We start from the raw sequence: 21259 nt of genomic DNA, 5'->3' as shown, positions 1-21259 counted from the left end.
ACAGGGAGGAGACTTAGGACTTTGTGGTTCTCTTTAAGGCCCAACAAATGAGCCAGAACCAATCATCTGCCTGAATAATTGTTCTGCTTCTCGCCATTGGTTATCTCTGAGCAGTTCCTGAGTCTCTTTAATGTTCTAGTGCTTCTAAACTACTGGATGAAAAGTCAGTAGGAAGGGCTATTTTGAGGTCACTTTATTCTGATCAGTCAGGGTGTGAAACTTCAGAGTGATGGTGAGTTTGAAAGTCAGACATCTGGTTCCCATCCCAATGCTGCCCCGGACTGGCTATGTGACATCAGACAAGGTCCTTTGCCTTTCTCAGCCTTTGTGTCTTCCTCCAGCCATTGGGGGTAACAATCCTGTGCTACCTGCCCTATGGCAAGGGCGACTAGGGAACTGTCACAAGCAGCAGTGTGTAATATGAGGTGTCCTATTACCTGGAGTCAGTACAGATATCCCCCCAACCAGTGCACACAGAGCCAGAAGCAGGTGATTACTCCTGTGGCCACTAGATGGTGCCTCCCACTTCCCCAATATCTGATTGTGATGTTTGATGATCTGATCTGGCCATCTCAATTCAATGTGACCAATGGGGGTCTGCTGTCTAACAGGTGCAACAGCCAATGTGTGTGTAAGGGGACTGTTGGCCCCTCACTAAAACTCACCGCGGAGGATGGGGTGTGGGGAGGAGGTGTTGGTTGACTAGCCACAGCCCAAAAGGAAGGGGAAGAGTCAATGGGACAGCCTCCAGGAGATGCCAACACTCCAAATCAACCTGATTGACAGAGCCGTCAGGCTAATGAGAGAACCAGGAGAGGGGAGGGTTCTACTGCACATGAGTTGCATTTCTGGGACAGAGAGACTGAGTCTAGACCAGTGCATAAAAATCACATTCCTTCCCCAAGACTCCCCACTCCTCTTCCTTGAGGCTTCATTCGCTCTGTTCCCCTCCTCTTCATCACTTGCTATCCCCAGCCCTTATACACGCTCAGGGTATGTCTACACTACAAAGTTAATTCGAACTAACAGACGTTAGTTCGAATTAACTTTGATAGGGGCTACACATGCAAACCGCTAGTTCGAACTTAATTCGAACTAGCGGAGCGCTTAATTCGAACTAGGTAAACATCATTCTACGAGGACTAATGCCTAGTTCGAATTAAGTAGTTCGAATTAAGGGCTGTGTAGCCACTTAATTTGAACTACTGGGAGGCTAGCCCTCCTCAGCTTTCCCTGGTGACCAATCTGGGCACCACCAGGGAAACTCTTCTGCCCCCCTCCCGGCCCCGGAGCCCTTAAAGGGGCACGGGCTGGCTACGGTGCCCGTGCCAGGTGCAAGCCTGCCAGCACCCAGCCAGCAGACCCTGCACCTGGCATGGCTTGAGCCAGCCACCCGCTGCCACCCAACCCTCCGCCTCTTCCCGGGACCAGGCTGGCGGCTCCCAGGAGCCTGCCCAGGTCTGCAAGAGGTGGGCGGCCGCCTGGTCTAATGCGGAGATCGTGGACCTCATCCACGACCTCTGCACTAGGCACAGGAAAGTGGCCATCTAGGGCAGGATAGCTGCCAGCCTGGCCACCCAGGAGCAGGTTTGCATGAAAATAAAGGTGGTCCACTGAGACCCCCCGACCCTGAGCCCTGAGCTTAGAATGGCCGTACTGGGTCAGACCAAAGCTCCATCTAGCCCAGTAGCCAGTCTGTCAACAGCGGCCAACACTAGGTACCCTGGAGGGGATGGACCGAAGACAATGACCAAGCCATTTGTCTCGTGCCATCCATCTCCAGCCTTCCACAAACAGAGGCCAGGGACACCATTTCTACCCCCTGGCTAATAGCACTCCATGGACCCAACCTCCATGACTTTATCTCACTTCTCTTTAAACTCTGTTCTAGTTCTAGCCTTCACAGCCTCCTGCAGCAAGGAGTTCCATAGGCTGACTATTTGGTTTGTGAAGAAGAACTTTCTGCTGTTAGTTTGAAGCCTGCTACCCATTCATTTCATTTGGTGTCCTTTAGTCCTTCTATTATGGGACCTAATGAAGAACTTTTCTTTATGCACCCTCTCCACATCACTCATGCTTTTATAGACCTCTATCATATCCCCCCTCAGTCTCCTCGTTTCTAAGCTGAAAAGTCCCAGTCTTTTTTGCTTCTCTTCATATGGGACCTGTTCCAAACCCCTGATATTGTAGTTGCCCTTCCCTGTCCCACCCTCTCTCTTCCCCTCTCCCACCTCCTTTTCCCAGTCTCCCTGAGTTTTGTTCAATAAAGAGAGTTTCTATTTTTGAACACACGTGTCCTTTATTTTGTACATCAGGAAGGGGGGCTAGGGAGGGGTAAGTGGAAGGAGGTGAGGGAGGAATGGGGTACGAGCCCACAATGGGGAGGACTGGGCTGGCTCTGTGGGCTCCTCGGAGTGGAAGCTCTCCTGAAGCCCCTCGATTGACCCCCCCCCTCCAGATGGCAGCCTGCGGCAAGTGCAGCCAGGCTGATGGCCGAGTGCTGTGATGTGCCAAGTGTGGGCACTCAGGGCACTCCAAGCCAGGAGTGCTTTGCAAGCGGGGAACCCCTGTGAGCTGTCTGTCCGGGGTGGGGGTCGGGTCCCTTTAAGCACAGTCCTCGGCTAGCCTGAGACAGCAGCTCCATGCTCTAAGTCCTAATCTGATGCCCTGCTGGCACTGCTTCCGGCCACCCTTAACCTCAGTTCAGGGTCCACTCAGTGTGGACATGCTAGTTTGAATTAGCAAAACGCTAATTCGAACTAGTTTTTAAGTCTAGATGCACTAATTCGAATTAGCTTAGTTCGAATTAACTAATTCAAACTAAATTAGTTCGAATTAGCGCTGTAGTGTAGACATACCCTCACTAGGTTGAGACAGGAGCTGTGTTGTGGGAATGAGGGATTTGGGTGTGGGAAGGGGTGAGGAGTACAAGCTCTGGGAGGGAATTTGGATGCAGAAGGGGATGTTGATTCGGGGAGGGGGCTCCAGACTGAGGAGTGTTGGGTTCAGATGGAAGGTTGTGCTGAGCAAGCCATGGGATTGTGGATGTGAGGTGCAGGAGTGGACCTGCTGGATATGTGAGGGACTCAGGGCAAGAAGGTTGTGAGTATGATGGGCTCAGGACACAGATCTGTGGTGTGTGGATGGTACAGGAGTGTTGTGGCAGAAGACTGAGGATGTGGGCATGCAGGTGTTTGGGGATATAAGAGGCTCAGGACGGGGGGTATGATAGGCTCAGATTTGGGGTCAGGTGGTGCAGGAGTGTTATGATGCTGCAGTGAGATCAGGGCTTGTTGACCACGCTTCATTTTTAAATAAAATATTATGTCAAACTCAAAAGGTTTTAGCATTGTCTTTATGAGAGGGGTGAGGAACCTGTTTTGAGTCAAGGGTCACTGACCCACAGAAAAGTCAGTTGGAGCCACACAAGTGAGATGCAAAAAACAAACAAACCCACAACCCTCCAAAAAACCCAGCACCAATAAGCCTCACTAATATGGTCCCAAATGTGCTGGTGGGGACAGGGGACAGAGTGAAAGTTAGTGCTGGGGCTGGGGCGAGGGCGGAAGGATGCTGGTTCAGGCGGCGTGGTGCTCGGGCAAGGTGCAGGGGCAGGCAGGTGGCAGGGTGCTGGAGTCAGGGACATGGTCCTGCTGGGCATTAGGGTGACTGGCAGGGTGCTGGGACAAGGAACAGGGTGCTGCTGAGTACTAGTGTGGATGGCAGTGTGCTGGGGCCAGGGTGGTGCTGAGTCCTGGGGTGTGAGGCAGGGTGCTGGGGCCAGGGATAGGGTGGTGTTAGGTGCTAGGGTGGATGGCAGGGCTGCCAAGAAGCGGGATAGGGATGAGGTGGAGGATCTGGGAGGGAGGTGGGGGGCGGAAGGGGGCAAGGTCTGAGTGGTAGGTAGGGTGCAGAAGCAGGCTGGATGTAGGGGAGGGAGCAGGAGCAGATTGGAGGTATGGTGCTAGGGTGGATGGCAGGGCTGCCAAGGAGCGGGATAGGGATGAGGTGGAGGATCTGGGAGGGAGGTGGGGGGCGGAAGGGGGCAAGGTCTGAGTGGTAGGTAGGGTGCACAAGCAGGCTGGATGTAGGGGAGGGAGCAGGAGCAGATTGGAGGTATGGTGCCAGGGTGGATGGCAGGGCTGCCAAGGAGCGGGATAGGGATGAGGTGGAGGATCTGGGAGGGAGGTGGGGGGCGGAAGGGGGCAAGGTCTGAGTGGTAGGTAGGGTGCAGAAGCAGGCTGGCTAGGGGGAGGGAGCAGGAGCAGATTGGAGGTATGGTGTCTGGCTGCGAAGGAGGGTGTAAGGAGGGGACTTGGGTAGGAGTTGGACCTCCCTGATCTGGCACCCTCTGGACCTGACCGGTCCCAGATGAGGGATTTTTGGACCAGGGGAGGTCATTTCAGGGCTCCTGGTTCCCCCCTACCCACTAGGCTTCTTTGCACCTCTATCCCCTGCAACCCAACTGAGCTAACAACCCCCGCTGGTTCCCTGCACCTCCCCCAAAACCATCCCCCACAATCCAAGGGAGTGCAGCATCAGTTCCCTGCAGCTCCTCACAGCCCAGCTGAGCTGCCTGTCTGTTCCATATGCCTTCCCTCATCCACCTCAGCCCAGCTTGAGCCCTGCACTGGTTCCCTACATGCCTCCCCCACAGCACAGCTGAACCCCGTTTCCCTGCACCTCCCCCAAGCCCCGAAAATTACAGAGCCAAGTGCCGATTCCCTGCCCTTCCTTCCCCTTGAGTCTAACCCCAGTTCCCGGCACCTCCCTCCTCCTGCATCCAAACTGAGCTCTGAGCTCCACACACACCCCCACCCTGCAGCCCAGCCCAGCCCAGCTCCCCAGACCACCCCACTCTGCAACCCAGCTGAGCTCAATTTCCCTGCACCTTCCCCTAAACCATGCAGACATGCTGAGCCAGCACTGATTCCCTGCCCCTGACTCCCTCCCCCCTCCCTCCCCTTGTGTCTACACTGGCGCGATCTTGCGCCAAAACTTGCTTCCTCTCTACACTGGCCATGTGTTCTTGCACAAGTACACTGATGTTCTCGTGTATGAAATCAGGGCTTCTTGCACAAAAACTATGATGCTCCTGCTGAGGAATAAGCCCTTTTGGCCCCTTGCTCAAGAGGCCAGTGTGGACAGGCAACGTGAATTTCTTGTGCAAGAAAGCCTTATGGCTAAAATGGCCATCAGCACTTTCTTGGGCAAGAGAGCGTCCACACTGCCATAGATGCTCTTGTGCAAAAGCACAGCTTGCACATGGCAGTGTGGACGTGTTCTTGCACAAGATGGTCTTGCGCAAGAACCTGCCAGTGTAGACATAGCCTAAGAGTTTCCTCGCATGAGCAAAATTAATTTTGTGTTGTGCACCAGTACTGAGTTCATGTGGCTTATTTTGATGTGCCGCTGTTGCACCCAAGTTATTAATAAATATTTTTAAACCTTTACCTTTTCTCTCTGCTGCCATGTCTCCTCCCCTTGTTCCATCAGCTCTCCTGGTGCCTGCTGCCTCCCAACTCCTCACCCTCCTCTGCTGTCCTGACTCCTGCCCTTCTCACTGCCCTCAGCTCTCCTGCAACCTGCTGCCCTACACCAGCCCTTCTCTCTCTCTTGTGCCCACACCTCCAGTAGCCCCACTCTGATCATATGAGCCACCCCTTCTCATCCCCTCTTCTAACACTTCCCTCTACACACCTGCCCTGCGTCTCCCCTCCCCTGCAGGTGTCTGCCCTTCTGCTTCACCCCCAGAATCCCTTGGCACTTGCACCTTCTCTTACTCCTGCACCCACTGGGAGGGGATCATTACCCTGATGTGAGGGGGGAGGGCTGACACTGGGAAGGAAGGTTCTGTCACCTAGCACCTGAAGGCTTATGGTCATCACCAGAGGAATTGTCTGACCCACAGCAGAGCTGAGCAGTGGGGGGGGGGGGGGGTTGTCTGGGACATGCAAGGAACAGATCCATGTTTCATAGGTGGTTTGTGATGTCCCCATGCCACAGAGCAGGGTTACGAGTTTTCTTTTAACCTTTCTCATTTTCCCTTAATTTGTTTTAAAAATGGCATTTGCTTTGAGCTGTATGCAGCCACAGAATCACAGAACTGCTCTCATGACAGGACCAAGCACCATCTACACCATCCCTGATATGTGATTATCTAATCTCCTCTTAAAAATCTCCAGTGATGGTGTCAGGGCTGTTCCCTCCTCTCACACTTTGAGTGCAGAAGATGAGGGCCCGCAAGATATAAAATATCTTCCCTCTATAGGCTTCTGCTTAAAAGCTCCCCAAAGCCACAGATTCCCTGGCCTTGGGAGATAGGCTGCCACCACCAAGTGAAAATCCCTTTTTTCTTGAACCCAGGATGAAGCATTTGGAACTTCTTCCAGAGGGGTACCCCACACTCTTCTACCACAAGAGACCTTGGGGGGCAGGAAAAAAAAGGAATCCTGTAATTTCTGCTAGATGAACTTTCAGTCTTAGGCATGGATATACAGACCTATTACCGTCCAGGAAACAAGAATCAAATCTTTGCCTTAAAAAAGGTGATTTTATTAACAAAACAAAATGATATACTTGATAAAGCATACTTGATTGCTAGATGTTTTAACGCAACTGAGAAAAGAACAAATTAAAAACAGAAATTCATTCCTGGGATTCAGCTTAAGGTTACAGTCTGTGGGTAGGTCTACACTACCCCCCTAGTTTGAACTAGGGGGGTAGTGTAGACATACCCTGTGTGTGTTTCGGGGAAAGACATGGACTTAGCACACAGAAGTTTAACTATACAACAAAACAAAGAAAATAACCTGATCACATTTCCTATCTACTCACATGCCCATGCTCCAAAGTCCATTTCCAAAGTCCAAAGTCTATTTCCATGCCCCATATTCTTTGGCAATTTTGCCTGGTTCAATTTACTTTGTTCCCCCAGCTCCTGGCTTAAAACGCACACAAAGTAAAACAGCAAGCAGGTATCTCTTCCAATTCAAATGTCAATATTTTCTTTTTATTGGTTCTTCAGGCTTCCTGTCAACACTTTCTAGTTTAACCCTTTGGTTACAGAATGCTGGGATGTTGAGAAAAGGCTAGCACTCCTCTCTATCACACACCTCTCAAATCACAAATAGTGCTGGACTGGTTGGTCCATGTTGGCTGTGATTTCTTTTCTGGAGGTTTAGGAGAAAACAAAATGTTTTCACACACTAAATTCACACACTAAATTCACTAGTGAATACACAAAGAATGAAACAAGATCCCCTGCATGCATGAAATACAGTGACTTAAAAGGAGAGTTTTAACTGGCTTAGGCTGGAAAACTTTCATAGGAGAGTGCATCAACCACTTTGTTAGAAGCTCCTGAGATTTGTATGTCAAAGTCAAGGTCTTGGAGAGCCAAACTCCACTAAAGGAGTTTCTTGTTAGTCTGTTTGAGTGTGTGAAGCCACTTCAGAGCAGAATGGTCAGTCTGCAGATGAAAGTGTCATCCCCAAATATATGATCATAGCTTCTCTAATTGCATATACAATAGTGTAGCCTTCCTTCTCGGAGACAGACAAGTGGCTTACCCTCTCGGAGAGTTTTTTAATGAAAAACAAAATAGGGTGGAATTGATCTGGACCTGCTTGCATCAAAACTGCCCGCATACTACGTACTGACACATCCATAGTGACAAAGAAAGGTTTGTCATAGTCTGGGGCCTATAGGACAGCATCAGACATAATAGCAGTCTTAAGCTACTTGAAAGCTTCCTGACACTTCCTAGTCCACTTTATTGCATTTGGTTGCTTTTTTTCTGGTCAGGTCTGTCAGTGGATCTACTGCTGCTGTTATAGATACCAGTCTGGGATCTGGCTCTACCATCTCCATCTCTGTTTCTGGCTCTGGGGTATTAGGAGATATAGATTGGACCCCTGTAAATGGTTCAAGGATGGGGCTAGGCCTGGAGGCCTGCTTAACTCTGCTGCGGGTAACCACTGTCACCTTCTAAGCTTGTCTCAGATAGTTAGCTAAGTGCTCTCCCACCAGCATAGGAAAGGGATAATCCAAGTTCCTGACAGCCCTTGTATGTAACAGGCAACGTGGATGTAGGCAGGTCAAAAGAGTCTGGATTCAAAAGTTGAACAATTACTTTAGACTCTGGGTTGATGAGTTCAGGGTCCATTAGGGACTGGTGGATTGCAGACACCTGTGCTCCAGTGTCTCTCCAGGCAATAACCTTCTTCTCACTCACACTCAGTTTCCCTTTGCTCTGAGGGTATCCAGGAGACATCTGGGCTTGAGGCCTCTTGGTTTGACCCCAGTGCAATGAATTGCACTTTGGTGGTGCTCTTGGGGCAGTCAGCTTTCATGTGCCTCAACTCATTATGTTTAAAATATCGCCCAGCTGGCTTGTCACTGGAGCAAGGTGGATTGCTAGAGAATGAGGTTGTGTGATGAGAGAGTGGCTGTTGCCTCCCTTGGCTTGTCCCTGGTGGTGGTTCTCCATGGGTGCCCCTTCTGGTACACCCTCAAATGCTTGTCAGGATTCTTTTCCCTCCATCACCATCAGTCACCTGGCTCTGGTTCTTCCCACCTTTGTTATGGTGTTGGGCTTCCCATCTTGGATGTATCTTTGGAGATCTTTAGGAAGACCCTCCAGGAACTGTTCCATTTTCATCAGGAGAGTTGTCTCTTCCATAGTCTTAATATTTGCTCCTGATATCTATGTGTCCCAGTGATTTAAAAATCTGATAAGCATGTTAGGGTAATGCCACATCTGGTTTCCCTTTTAGGGCTCTGAAATCATAGAATCATAGAACTGGAAGAGACCTCAGAAGGTCATCAAGTCCAGCCCCCTGCTCTAGGCAGGACCAAATGGTGATGGGCATGTTCAATGATGAGCCCCATCCTAATTGTGGCCTCTTACTTAAAAAGTTCGTAATTATTCATGTTTTCCCCAGGCATTTCAGCTGCCATGTCTGCTAAGGGTCAACTGAATTGTGGCCTGAGCTCCATCATGTACTCGACTTTGGGGAGTTGTACCCCAGGCAGGCCCTTTGAAAATTCACTAAGAAGGCCTTTATATTATCTCCTGCCTGGTATAATAGGTACTTCTTGGGTTGGGGAGAATTAATTGGAGGGGTAATCAGTGTAGTTGGAGTGTCAGGCTTCTAGGTAGGGGTGTTAACTGGTTAACCAGGCCTTGCCAATTAATACCAGTGGCAAGGGCCAGGGAAGCCACAGCCACAGCGGGGCCAGGCAGCAAGACCCTGACCACTGATGGACCCCACAGCCATGGGTGGGGCTAGACAGCAGGACTTGAGTTGAAACAGTTAACTGATTTGAATGCTACTGTTTAACCAGGTAGCTGTTTCAACATCCTTACTTCTCAGCTTGCCCTTAGTTAGAGATCTGCCTGTTTTAAGGACACTCTCCCATCCTGAGGACAATGGCATATGGGGGAGGGGCATGAACACACCCCTCTGCTTGTGCCCTGACAAGGTTACATTTTGGGCACTTTTGCCTTTTTTTCCCCTGAGTCAGTAAAGAGAATTAACCTTATTTCCCAGCTTTCAGTATCCAGCAGCTTATAAGTTCATAAAATGCCAAATATTGCCAGACTCATGCCAAGATCAGGAGAGCTGGTGATACTTGTGATATGTATTTCACACCTAGACGCACTTAATGGCAACTGCAGAATGAGCTTTAGAGAGTCAATGGTGAGGGATGATGCACTCATTTTTTTATGCTTTACAGATTACTACACTTTGGATTAGACGGGGAGGAAAGTGAAGAGTTTAGGATGAAGAGGACCCTGTCCAGAAGTATGGGCAAAGAGGGCACAATGCAGGATTGGAGATAAAGGGTGCACAGGATGAGGTTACGGGGTAGGGGAGCCCATAGATGCAGGAATGGTGGGAGCAAGGCTTGGTGGGAGTGAGACTGGGTGCCAAACCAGCTAGTTTTAAGAGAGAGAGCGAGAGTGTGTGTATAAAAAAATACGTGTGTGAGATCCAAACAAGCACACATGATATCAATACTGGTGCATGAGACAAAATTCTTAGCGGGAACACTGGTAAAGGGTTCCAGCTGGGGGTGTGATTTCAAAGATGGAGGGGATAGACATGTAGACCACTGAAAGGCTACATCCCAGAGAGATTTCCGCAAGCTCTCTCCCCCAGCTCAGATGCTATTGTGAAAGGGGATGGGGAAGAGACTAGGAGTGTAATAGTATAGTCGATTAACCAATAAGCAAAAGCTTATAGGTTAATTCTACAGACCATATGCATTTACTCCCTGCTCCTTGCCAGCAAATTTTTTTAGCAGGCTGGCCAGCAGCCCAGCTCACTCCTGGCTTGAACTGAGTCTGGGACCTACCCCTGCTGCAGCTCTGAATTTAAAGGGTATTAGGAGTTAGGCGGATAGGCAGCCCAGCTCAGTTCTGGCTTGCGCTGTCTGGGAGCTCAGACACCACCACCCCCCCCCCCCCACTGGACAGGGATTGCTGCCTCTGTCTCAGAGGTAGCAGTGCAGGGTGGTAGGGAGTTGGTCCACGAGTTTTTAAACTGGCTCCCCCTCATGAACCAGCTCTAACCTGGCATCCCGACTGCTGTCTCTGATACAGAGTCAGCAGTATGAGGTGGCAAGAGGCTCCCTGGGAGTGGGGCCAGAGTATGCTAGCTGCCAGCCCCACAGATGGGGACTAGACTAGTTGACTAATGGATAACAATTCATGAGGTTAATCAACTATTCAATTAACCAATATTTAACATCCCTAAAAGAGACACCGCTCCTTGCCATGGCAGCTTTGGGGCTGAGGGATAGGCCTCTGGCCACAGCAGGTCTCAGCCAGGGTTGAGATATTTCCCCCCTCCTCAAGCCCTATGAGCTCACATGGCCTTGAATAGGCTGTGGCATGACCACACAGCTTAAAAGGAACTCAGGTTATAGGGTTTCTCCTCTGTGGGTTCTCCAATCTCTAACAAGATTTCAGCTCTAACTGAAGTTTTTCCTACAGTCAGAGCAGCTGAATAGTTTCTCTCTTCTGTGGATTCTTTTATGTTTAACAAAGTTGCACTGGTTTATGAAGCCTTTTCTGCAATCAGAGCTGTTATGGGGTAGCTATTTTCTATGTATTACCTGATGGTTAGTAAGGCAGAAGCACTGACTGCAGCTTTTCCCGCAGTGAGAGCAGATGAAGGGTTTCTCTCCTGTGTGGGTTCTCCTATGGGTAACAAGGTATGAGTTGCAACTGTAGCTTTTTCCACAGTCAGAGCAGCTGAAAGGTTTCTCCCCTGTGTGGGTTCTCCAATGGATAACAAGGTTTGAACTCTTACTGAAACTTTTCCCACACTCAGAGCAGGTGAAGGGTTTCTCCCCTGTGTGGGTTCTCCTATGGGTAACAAGATCTGAGCTCTCCCTGAAGCTTTTCCCACAGTCCAAGCAGCTGAAGGGTTTCTCCCCTGTGTGGGTTCTCCTATGGTTAAGTAAATGTGATCTCTGATGGAAGCTTTTCCCACAGTCAGAGCAGCTGAAGGGTTTCTCCCCCGTGTGAGTTCTCCTATGGGTAACAAGTTGTGATCTTTGATAGAAGCTTTTCCCACAGTCAGAGCAGTTGAAGGGTTTCTCCCCTGTGTGAGTTCTCTTATGGGTAACAAGATCTGAGCTCCCTCTGAAGCTTTTCCCACAGTCGGAGCAGCTGAAGGGTTTCTCCCCTGTGTGGGTTCTCCAATGGATAAGAAGGTATGAGTTGCAACTGTAGTTCTTCCCACAGATATAGCAGTTGAAAGGCTTCTCTCCAGTGTGCGTCCTCCTGTGTTTCACAAGGTTTGAACTCTTACTGAAGGTTTTCCCACACACAGAGCAGGTAAAGGGTTTCTCCCCTGTGTGCGTTCTCCTATGGGTAACAAGGGCTGAACTCTCCCTGAAGCTTTTCCCGCAATCAGAGCAGCTAAAAGGTTTCTCTCCTGTGTGAGTTCTCCTATGAATAACAAGGTGTGAGCTACAACTGTAGCTTTTCCCACAGTCATAGCAGTTGAAAGGTTTCTCTCCGGTGTGCGTCCTCCTGTGTTTCACAAGGTTTGAACTCTTACTGAAGGTTTTCCCACACTCAGAGCAGGTAAAGGGTTTCTCCCCTGTGTGGGTTCTCCTATGGGTAACAAGGGCTGAGCTCTCCTTGAAGCTTTTCCCACAGTCAGAGCAGCTGAAGGGTTTCTCCCCTGTGTGGGTTCTTCTATGGGTAACAAGGTGTGAGCTACAACTGTAGCTTTTCCCACAGTCAGAGCAGGTGAAGGGTTTCTCCCCTGTGTGGGTTCTCCAATGGGTAACAAGGGCTGAGCTCTCCCTGAAGCTTTTCCCGCAGTTGAAGCAGCTGAAGGGTTTCTCTCCTGTGTGGGTTCTCCTGTGTCTAACAAGGTGTGAGCTGCAACTGTAGCTTTTCCCACAGTCAGAACAGGTGAAGGGTTTCTCCCCTGTGTGGGTTCTCTTATGTCTAACAAGGGCTGAACTCTTACTGAAGCTTTTCCCACAGTCAGAGCATTTGAAGGGCTTCTCTCCTGTGTGGGTTCTTTCATGTTCAATAAGAGTTGCACAGTCACTGCAAGTGCAGGGTGACTGTTGATGGGAGATTTTCCGTTGAACGATTTTGTTTCTTTTCTTCCCTATGCTTCTATGACTGGATTTACCCTGTCCTTCTCCTGGATGGTTTCCCTGCTGCATTTCTGGGCTATGCTGACTCTCACAGGTCTCTCCCTGCTCAAGACTCTGCAAAACATGGCCTTTAGATCTTCCTAATAACATCCCACTTGGAGCCATTCGCTCTGATCCTTCCTGCTGAAGACTGTTCTCATTCACCATCCCATCACCTGCTGGGATAGAGAAAGAATCCAGACAGGAGTTATTCTCTATGATGAACTGAAAGGAAAACTTTGAAAGAGGAACAGAAAAAGGAAACACACTCAAATAATGGTTGAATAATCATGAGCTGAGTTCATCATCCTTCTTCACAACCCTTCCACATAGGAAAGAATCCAGCCTTCCCCCACCCACAATGCTCTGACTGGAGTTGAAGACACACTGAACGGTCACAGTTAGACTTGATGAAAATGAGAGAGTTACTCACCTTGTGCAGTTTTCGAAGGTAACAATTCAGACCACGAAGACCGAGGATGGGCCTCCAACTGCCTGTTTTCTTTTGCATTAGGAAGTACTGCAAATAAAACCCTCTTCTTCTGATCTCATTTGGGACCCTCTATATTGCCCCAATAGCAAGTAGGCGGTAGACTTCTTGCTGTAGGAGCGTGTCATGAGATTGGTCCCTGAAGAGAGACGGGGTTGATGATGTGGTGGTAGGAAGGGAAATGAAGGGGATGGTGAAACCTTTCCTTACAATCTCCAATACCCATTTGTTGGATGTTATTTCAGTCCATTGGTGGTAATAGGGCCGTAGAGGATGGTGAAAAATGGGTTTGGTGGCAACAGTGTTTACGATTGGTATGTGCATGCCCTCGACAAAGAAATCAAACTTGCTGCTTACATGTTGATGAATTAGTTGGATGAGGTGGCTGGGGGCATCTGCGCTGCGGCCTCTGTTTGGGGTGCGTGCACCTGATCAAAAGGATGGTTCTGCTGCCTATTAAACTGGAAATCATATCGTTGTTGATATGTAAAATATTTTCTGCGTCGGAATGGGGGAACATACATCCCGAGTGTGCGTAATGTTGTTTGCGAGTCTTTGCCTGTGTGGGGGACCTCATATATTTTCTCTGCAAACAACTTGAGCTTATCAAAGGGGAGATCTTCCACTTTGGCCTGTAGATCCCTAGGTGTCCCTGCTGGTGCTAGCCATGAAACCCTTCTCATAGACACAGCAGTTGCTACAGAGCGGGCCACAATATCTGCAACGTCCATAGCAATCAGAAGGCCCGCCCTTGAGCACATGTAACCTTCCTGTATGATTGCTTGTAATGATGTTTTTGTCGGTTTCAGAAACGCTGTGTGCCATGTCTGTCGTTGGACAACAGTGCTGCATAGTTCGCAATGCGGAGGAGCAGTGTGGAAGATGAATAGACTTTTCTGCCAAAGATGTCAAGCTTCTTGGCATCCTTATCTACTCCCATGCTTTTCACCTATGGGTTCTTAGCTCTTTGCAGGGCTGCATCCACTACCAGTGAGTTTGGCTGGGGGTGGCTGAAGAGGAATTCTGATCCCTTCGATGGAACGAAGTACCTCTTTTCTACTCTTTTAGATGTTGGTGTGGTCGAAACTGGAGTATGCCAAATCTCTGAGGCTGACTCCAGAATTGCTTTGTCAATAAGCAAAGTGACTCTGGACTGTTGCCTAGGGTGGAAATTCTTTAACAGCTTGTATGGCTTAGTTTGGATTGCTGACAACTGAACGTCCGGTGATTCTGCAACCCTTTTAAACAGGTCTTGGAACTCGTGCATATCATCGGGGGGTGAGGTGTCCCCTATGAAGACGGCCTCATCGGGGGATGATGAAGAAAGGTCAGCCAGTGGAAGATCTTGTGGCTGCTCCTCAGTGTCCGTAATCCATCCCTCTTCTGGCTCAGATAATTGTGGTGGGAGCGATGGGATGTTAGGAGTTGGTCCCGGAGAAGGGGCCCTCTGCTGTGAATAGACAGGTGATGAGTGCTGTCTGCTAGAGGATAAGTGGCAGCAGCACAAATGAGAACATGAGCGTGATGTGCCATGGCTATAGGGAGTGCAGTAAGACCCATAACAGGTAATCGGAATACCCCGGTGATGATCTTCTAGAGGAATAAGAACTGTCGTGTCTGCTCCGATAGGATCTAGGCAGGGAGCATGTGGGAGACTGAGACCTATGAGGTAAGGTCTGGTGGTGAGGTGGACCATGTCTGTAGACATGAGTATGATGGGATCTCGAGTACCATCTTGGTGATGGAGGACTGTGCCGGTACCGAAGCTCAATCCCGGATTGAGATCTGCCGTGCGGCAAGTAATGGAGGAGAGGTGATGGAGAGGGTGCTGGTGAAAATACTGGCGATGGAGACAGCGAAGATATTCTCAGTGCTGATTTCCTAGCCACTTTTGTGGGGACTGAAGTAACGTTATGAGTAGCCTCAGCAGGAGGATGGTCATTATCATCTGTCACTAGTATTGGTGAATGTGAAGTGGATGAAGGAGGAGAACCCAGGGCCAGAGCCGGTACGGACACTGATGAAACGTGGCGGTCCTGCCATGGTGCCAAGGGCGGTGCCGTCTCTCGGGTCTTGTGAGGTGCCGGCTCCGGAGTTCTCCCAAGATGATCTCCAGGGTCCTGCATCGTTGTTGCCCCATGTCGATCTTTCGGTGCCGCCGGCGCCGCCTTAAGGGGGCTCGGTGCCAGTTGACTCGGGCTTCTTGGTGACATATTCGGTGCCGAGTTGTGTGATTCCTGCAGCTCCAAGAGCGGTGCCGTATCAGATGATGTGGAGAAAGTGTTTGCAAGCATTGAATACTGCTTGTAACTCAAGGAAACGTATGCGTTGCAAGGATCTTAATGGTGCCGTCTGCGGTGCCGATCGCTCCCATTCTGAGGATGCCGCCATTTTGTGCCCCGCCTTCGATGCGGATGACAGTGCCAGAACTGACGCTGAGCATACTAGTGGTGCAGGTGCTCCGGGGCTAGCCCATGCCCCGTCCCTAGGTGGGTGCCCAATAGTCCCCGAAGTGTTTGGCCGTTTGTCTCAGCTCAGCCTGGACCGTGGAATGGTGGATAAGGAATGGATAGGGGAAGCTTTTTTCTTTTTTGAGGCCAGCACCCCAGGAGATGACGCTCTACTTTTCTGTACTGGAGCTGGATCCTAAGGGGCTGCATCTGAAGCCTTATCAAAGAGTATTAATTTCAATCGCATGTCCCTGTTTCTGCACGCTCTGGCTGTTAACTTTGAACAATGTATGCACTTCTGTGGGACATGCGATTTCCCCAGGCAGCGAATACATGCGGCATGGCTGTCAGACGCCGGCATAGCATCTTTGCACTGGGAGCATTTCTTAAATCCTGGTGATTTGGGCATATTGGGTCCTAGGAAATGTCTTACAGAAAAAAACAACTATAACTGAATGAACAGTAAACAACTAACTACCTACCTAAACCGTAGGAGAATTTTTTTTCCAACTAACTACCTAAGAAATTATTATGCTGAAAACTAATTTTTAAAACTTTTCTTTATGGAGCAGCCATCTCTGTGAAGAGAAGGAACGGAGCTCTGCCAGCAACTGAGAACAGTTGAGAGGAACTGGAAAGGGGCCGGACTGCGCGACGTTAGAAAGGGCGCGAACAACACGTGATTGGAACTGCGCATGTGCGGCCCGGCCAACCATGGCTACTGAAAAGCCTCCGACCAGCGGTGCTGGGATGGACCCGTCACCTTGAGTGGAGCACCCACGGGGACCACTTGAAGAAGAACAGATTAACTCATGCTCTTGGAGCCAGCAAGGAGCCATGCAGTCAGGTGCATGCGCTCGATGTGCAGGTGGATCATTGTACCTCATTGTTGAGACAGTAAATTGAACAGCCTCAGTAGTCGTCGTGGCTGGGCCACTGACATTTTCGACAACTGTGTTAGCCACATTTGCTGGGGCCAAAAGGGTGCTATCAAAATTACTGTTTCCCCCTCCAATGTTATTTTCTCCAGCACCTTTGGAATGAGCAGGAGAGGAGGAAAGGCGTAGAGCAGTTGGTGATGATTCCAGTTGAGGAGGAAGGCATCCCCCAAGGAATTCATGCTGATGCCCACCCGTAGGCAATACTGATGGCACTTCCTGTTGTGACGGGTGTCAAAAAGGTCTATAACAGGAAAGCCCCAGAGATAGAATAGGTAGTGAACGACTTTGTTGTGCAACTCCCATTCATGTTGAGGAAGAAAGTGCCTGCTGAGGGTATCAGCAATAACAATGTCCTTGCTGGGAAGGTACAATGCGGTCAGGGTAATACCCTGCTGATTCGCCCAGTTCCACAAACGCTTCTGCACAGAGGAAGCGTGAACGTGCGCCTCCTTGCCTAAACACCGTGCATATGTTGTCCGTGAGAATCTGGATCATAAGGCCTCGGATGATGTGGAGAAAGTGTTTGCAAGCATTGAATACTGCTCGTAACTCAAGGAAACCTATGTGTTGCAAGGATTCTTGGGGCGTCGAGAGACCCTGAACTTGATGCTGCTGCAAATGGGCTCCCCAGCTGAGTAGGAACTGTCCTGTTTGTGCAATGTGTACTGGGCTTGTAAACAGTGAACAGCCAATGTTGAAGGCTGCACAGGTGGAGTCTCGCATGCCGGACCACACATGTGGTGGCTGTCATATGGCTCAGCAGCTGTAGACAGGTAAATATGTGGGATCTGGGAGAAATTGAAAGAGTATGTACCAAACCCTGGATTAGTTGGAACCTCTTCATGAGTAAGTAGGCCCTTGTGGTCAGAGAATCGAGTCTTGTGCCACTGAATTCTAGATCGTAAGTCAGTGTCAAGGAGAACTTCTCAATGTTGATTATTAGCCCGGGAGTCTCGAACACCGGCACAGTAGTAGTAACTGCCCATGTAGCTTTATCTAGCGCGGGGGCCTTTATTACGCAATCGTCCAAATATGGAAAGATCATGATGTCGAGGTGACGAAGGTAAGCCACAACCACTGCCAGGGTGTTGAAAAAAACTCGTGGTGCTGCTGAAAGTCCGAAAGGTAACACTCGGTAATGGTAATTGGCTCCTACTACGAACCAAAGGAACTGCCTGTGGGCAGGATGTATTGTTGTATGAAAATAGGCGTCCTGGAGATCGAGGGACACAAACCAATCCCCTTTGTCAAGTGATGGGATGATAGAGGCTAACATGACCATCTTGAACTATTGTTTCCACAGGTGATGGTTGAGCCGTCGTAGGTCCAGGATAGGCCTTCAACTCCCTGTTTTCTTCTAGGTGAGGAAGTAACAAGAGTAAAAACCTCTCTCATGAAACTGAGTTGGCAACTTCTCCACTGCTCCTATGGTAAGCAAACAAGAGACCTCTTGTTGTAGAAGAGCCTCGTGAGAAGGGTCCTATAAAAAGGGACAGGGAAGGGAGGGGAGGGAGGAGGAATGGAATTGAAAGGGATGACGTATCCTGAAGCAACTATGTAGTGGACCCAACTGTCGGTGGTTATAGGAGACCAACCGAGTTGATAAGGTCTCAGGCGATGATGGAATAAACCTTGCATGTTGTCTGGAGCCTCCATCGAAGGGGTGGTACACAATCCCTCGATCAGCATGTCAAACCTGCTGTCGACCTTGCTGGTGGACGGGCGCTCTGTTAGGTTGTTGTCATTGCTTTTGCGGCCACTGTCTCGGCCTCTGTTGTTCATATGGTCTGGCTCAAGGTATTGCATAAGAGAAGGGCCTCTGTTTGCTATACGGCATGTATTTCTTGTGTCTACAGGGAGGTGTGTACGTCACTAGTGTTCACAAAGTCATGCTGGAATCCTTGCCTGGGTGGAATACCTGATCAGTTGACTGAGCAAAGAGTGACTGGTGATCTTCTACCTTGGTAAGGTAGGTCTTCTACCTTGTTTAGTAGATCTTTTGGGGCAGCAGCTTGATGTAACCAGGAAGCGTGATGCATGACTATGACAATAGCTGTGGCACACGCCGCTGAGTTGGCAGTGTCAAGAGCGATCTGCAATGCTGTTCGGGCTGTTGTGTATTACCACCTTTAGAAATTGACGCTTTGAGTCCGGTAAGTGTTCTAAAAGGAGAACTAATTTTGAATAATTGTCAAAATCGTGATTTGCAAGGGGAGCTGCATAATTACACATTCTCAGCACTGAAGTGGCGGAAGAGTACACTTTCCTGCCCAAGAGGTCAAGGTGTTTGGCCTCCTTGTCATTTGCGATATTTTTAGCCTGTGCTGTCTTGGACCTTTGTTGTGCGACATCCATGACAAGGGAATTGGGCTGGGGGTGAGCAAATAAGAACTCCATACCTTTCTGGCTTATGAAATATTTCTTATCCGATCGTTTACTGGTCAGCAAGGATGTAGCTAGAGTTTGCCAGATGTCGTTGGCAATTTCCAAAATGGCATCATCAAAGGGATGTGCCAACTTTGATTTCTAGGAAGGTTGCAAGTTCTTAAGTAAAGGAAGCCATTTTTGTTGAACATCCGTAGTTTGAATGTTCTGAGATTGAGCAATCCTCTTAAAGAGTTCTTGAAATTGCTTGTGGTCTTCAGTTGGAGATAAATTTCCAGGGAAAACTGCATCGTCTGGCAACAAAGATGAGTGGTGGGCAGGTGAATTAGGGCTCTGAGGTTCCTAATTTGGAGTGTGGTTGTCTTGCTCTTCTTCATGAGTTTGGATCGAGGCAGTGTCCTCTGCAGGAATTGGTGGAACTGTTAGAGGGTGGGATTCTAATGATGTAAGACGTAGAGACACCGGTCTACTGGGGCACGGGGATCGTGAATGCGGGTACCTCCTGTCAGATGAGGAATGACTTTCATGGTAGTAACGGTCATAATACCATGTGTGAGGATATGAGCCCGGTGAGCATCTCGGAGAATACTCCTCTTGTGTTCCATACCGATGTGAATATCCTGAGGGTCTTGAAGACCTTGGTGAAATAGACCTCATGGAATAGCGGGAGGGAGACCGAGAGTAATGCGCTTGATAATATCTTCGTGGTGGTGAGTGATGAGGAGACCTGTAGTAATGGTCCCTTGTTGATCTATAATGAGGAATGCAGTGATGGCTGCCAGTGTATGATGAGGTAGGTGACAAAGGTCCAGGAGAAAAAACAGCACAGTCTGGAGTGAGCGATGGTGTTCAGACCCGTCTTGACTTGTGTTGTGCCTTGGTCTGCATGGAGCAGTTGAGAGGGGAAGAAGGTGCTGTCTGCAGTGAGGTGAGTGGTAAAGAAACAGTCTCCATAGGCTAGCTGTAGCTCAGTTGAAGTAGGTGCCACAGGAGTAGTTAGTTGAGGGACTGGAGGAGGCAGTGTCGGTACTGAGGGCTGTGGCATTATGGTGCCTGCCTGTGGTGCCAATGCCAGTGTCGGCACCTCCAGCACTGAGGAAAGCGGAAGTACAGTTGCAGGCACCGCTGCTGTGGGTGCCGGCACAACTGCGCTCATCTGCGCATGTGCTGGATAAGCCAGTGCCAGGGCAGCCATTGCCATCTTCAAACTGGCTGTTGAAGCCGTTGCCAGTGCTGAGTCAGCTCACGGCCCTTTCACAGGTGCCGATACCAGGTTTTTGATGCGGGCAGAGTTTGGGGCTGATGAGCTGCGGCCCTTGCCCATCCTGTCAATGGGATGCGTCGGCAGAACGCCAGAAGTGCCCAGTCTGTCTCCGACACTCCCCCTCTCAAAGGGGTTAAAGGTCCTGGGCGGAGACTGTCCTGAGGCAGTGGAAGACGGCTCAGTCCTTTTAGAGATCTGAAGGGCTTTGTTAAATAAAAGCACCCTCAGCCTCAGCTCCCGGTCCCGCCTGGTATGGGCGGTCAACTTAGTGCAGTGACTGCACTGAAGAGGCACATGTCCCTGTCCAAGGTATTTTTTATACCGCGAGTGCCCATCCGATGCCAGCATGGCATCCTGGCACTGGGTGCATTTCTTAAAGCCAGGTGATCCTGGCATAGTCTTTATCTATTGACTGAAACTTAAAACTTGAACTATGATGAGAATTTTTTTTTAAATAGAACTGAAACTACCAAGAAAACAACTAAGCTAACTCTAATAAACAGTAAACTGAGAAAAACCCTATTTCTAAAGCTAATCTCCTCAGACAGGAGGGGGAGCTCGTCCTAACTCCATCTGATGGTTAAAAGGAAACTGACAAGACCATTCCGCGCTAAGCTGAGCGGTGCGAGGCAGCAGTTGCGCATGCACGGTCCGGTAGGGCTACTGCTACCAAAAATCCTCCAAAAAATGCTTTGCAGTGTCGAGACGAGCCCAGCACCTCGAGCGGAGCACGCTCGGGGACACTACTCGACAAAGAAGCACAAGTGACACCTGCTATAAAGAGACAGAAACTGGATTCTGAATGAGTTTAACTGATTACTCACCTGCGTGAGTGTTGCTGATGATTTCCCCTTCCTCACAGACTTGGAGATCTGGAACCCACAGCTCTTCCCCTTGCTCCACCCAGGCAATCACATGATCTTTGGAGACTGGAAATCCTGCATGGGGAGCAATTAATAAAATGCTGATCTTGTTCATTAAGGTCTGTGCCATTACTGCTTCCAAAACTAGGATCTGAGTAGCGCACTCAGAGAAGCTCCTTCCCCACCTTGAAGAG

General features: G+C 49.5%; 1 protein-coding gene across 7 annotated transcripts in view; it reads right to left on the bottom strand.

The window, feature by feature from the left end:
* Positions 1-4945: 4945 nt before the first annotated feature.
* LOC102447553 (uncharacterized) overlaps positions 4946-21259 on the bottom strand; it is a 30745-nt gene continuing 14431 nt past the window's right edge. For 3 of the 7 annotated variants that reach the window (XM_075912375.1, XM_075912372.1, XM_014569401.3), the window contains 2 exons: positions 21027-21140; positions 4947-12851 (listed from right to left, as the gene is read on the bottom strand). In XM_075912375.1, the coding sequence (XP_075768490.1) occupies positions 11107-12840 (1734 nt within the window). In that variant the 5' untranslated portion in view covers positions 12841-12851; positions 21027-21140 and the 3' untranslated portion in view covers positions 4947-11106. Of the gene's footprint in view, positions 12852-21026; positions 21141-21259 lie in introns of all 7 variants that reach the window. The other 4 variants (XM_075912376.1, XM_075912371.1, XR_012898200.1 and 1 more) reach the window with 3 other exon arrangements.

This window comes from Pelodiscus sinensis, chromosome 31, assembly GCF_049634645.1.
Source record: "Pelodiscus sinensis isolate JC-2024 chromosome 31, ASM4963464v1, whole genome shotgun sequence".
Classification (NCBI taxonomy): domain Eukaryota; kingdom Metazoa; phylum Chordata; order Testudines; family Trionychidae; genus Pelodiscus; species Pelodiscus sinensis.
This window is presented reverse-complemented; position numbering and strand designations above follow the sequence as displayed.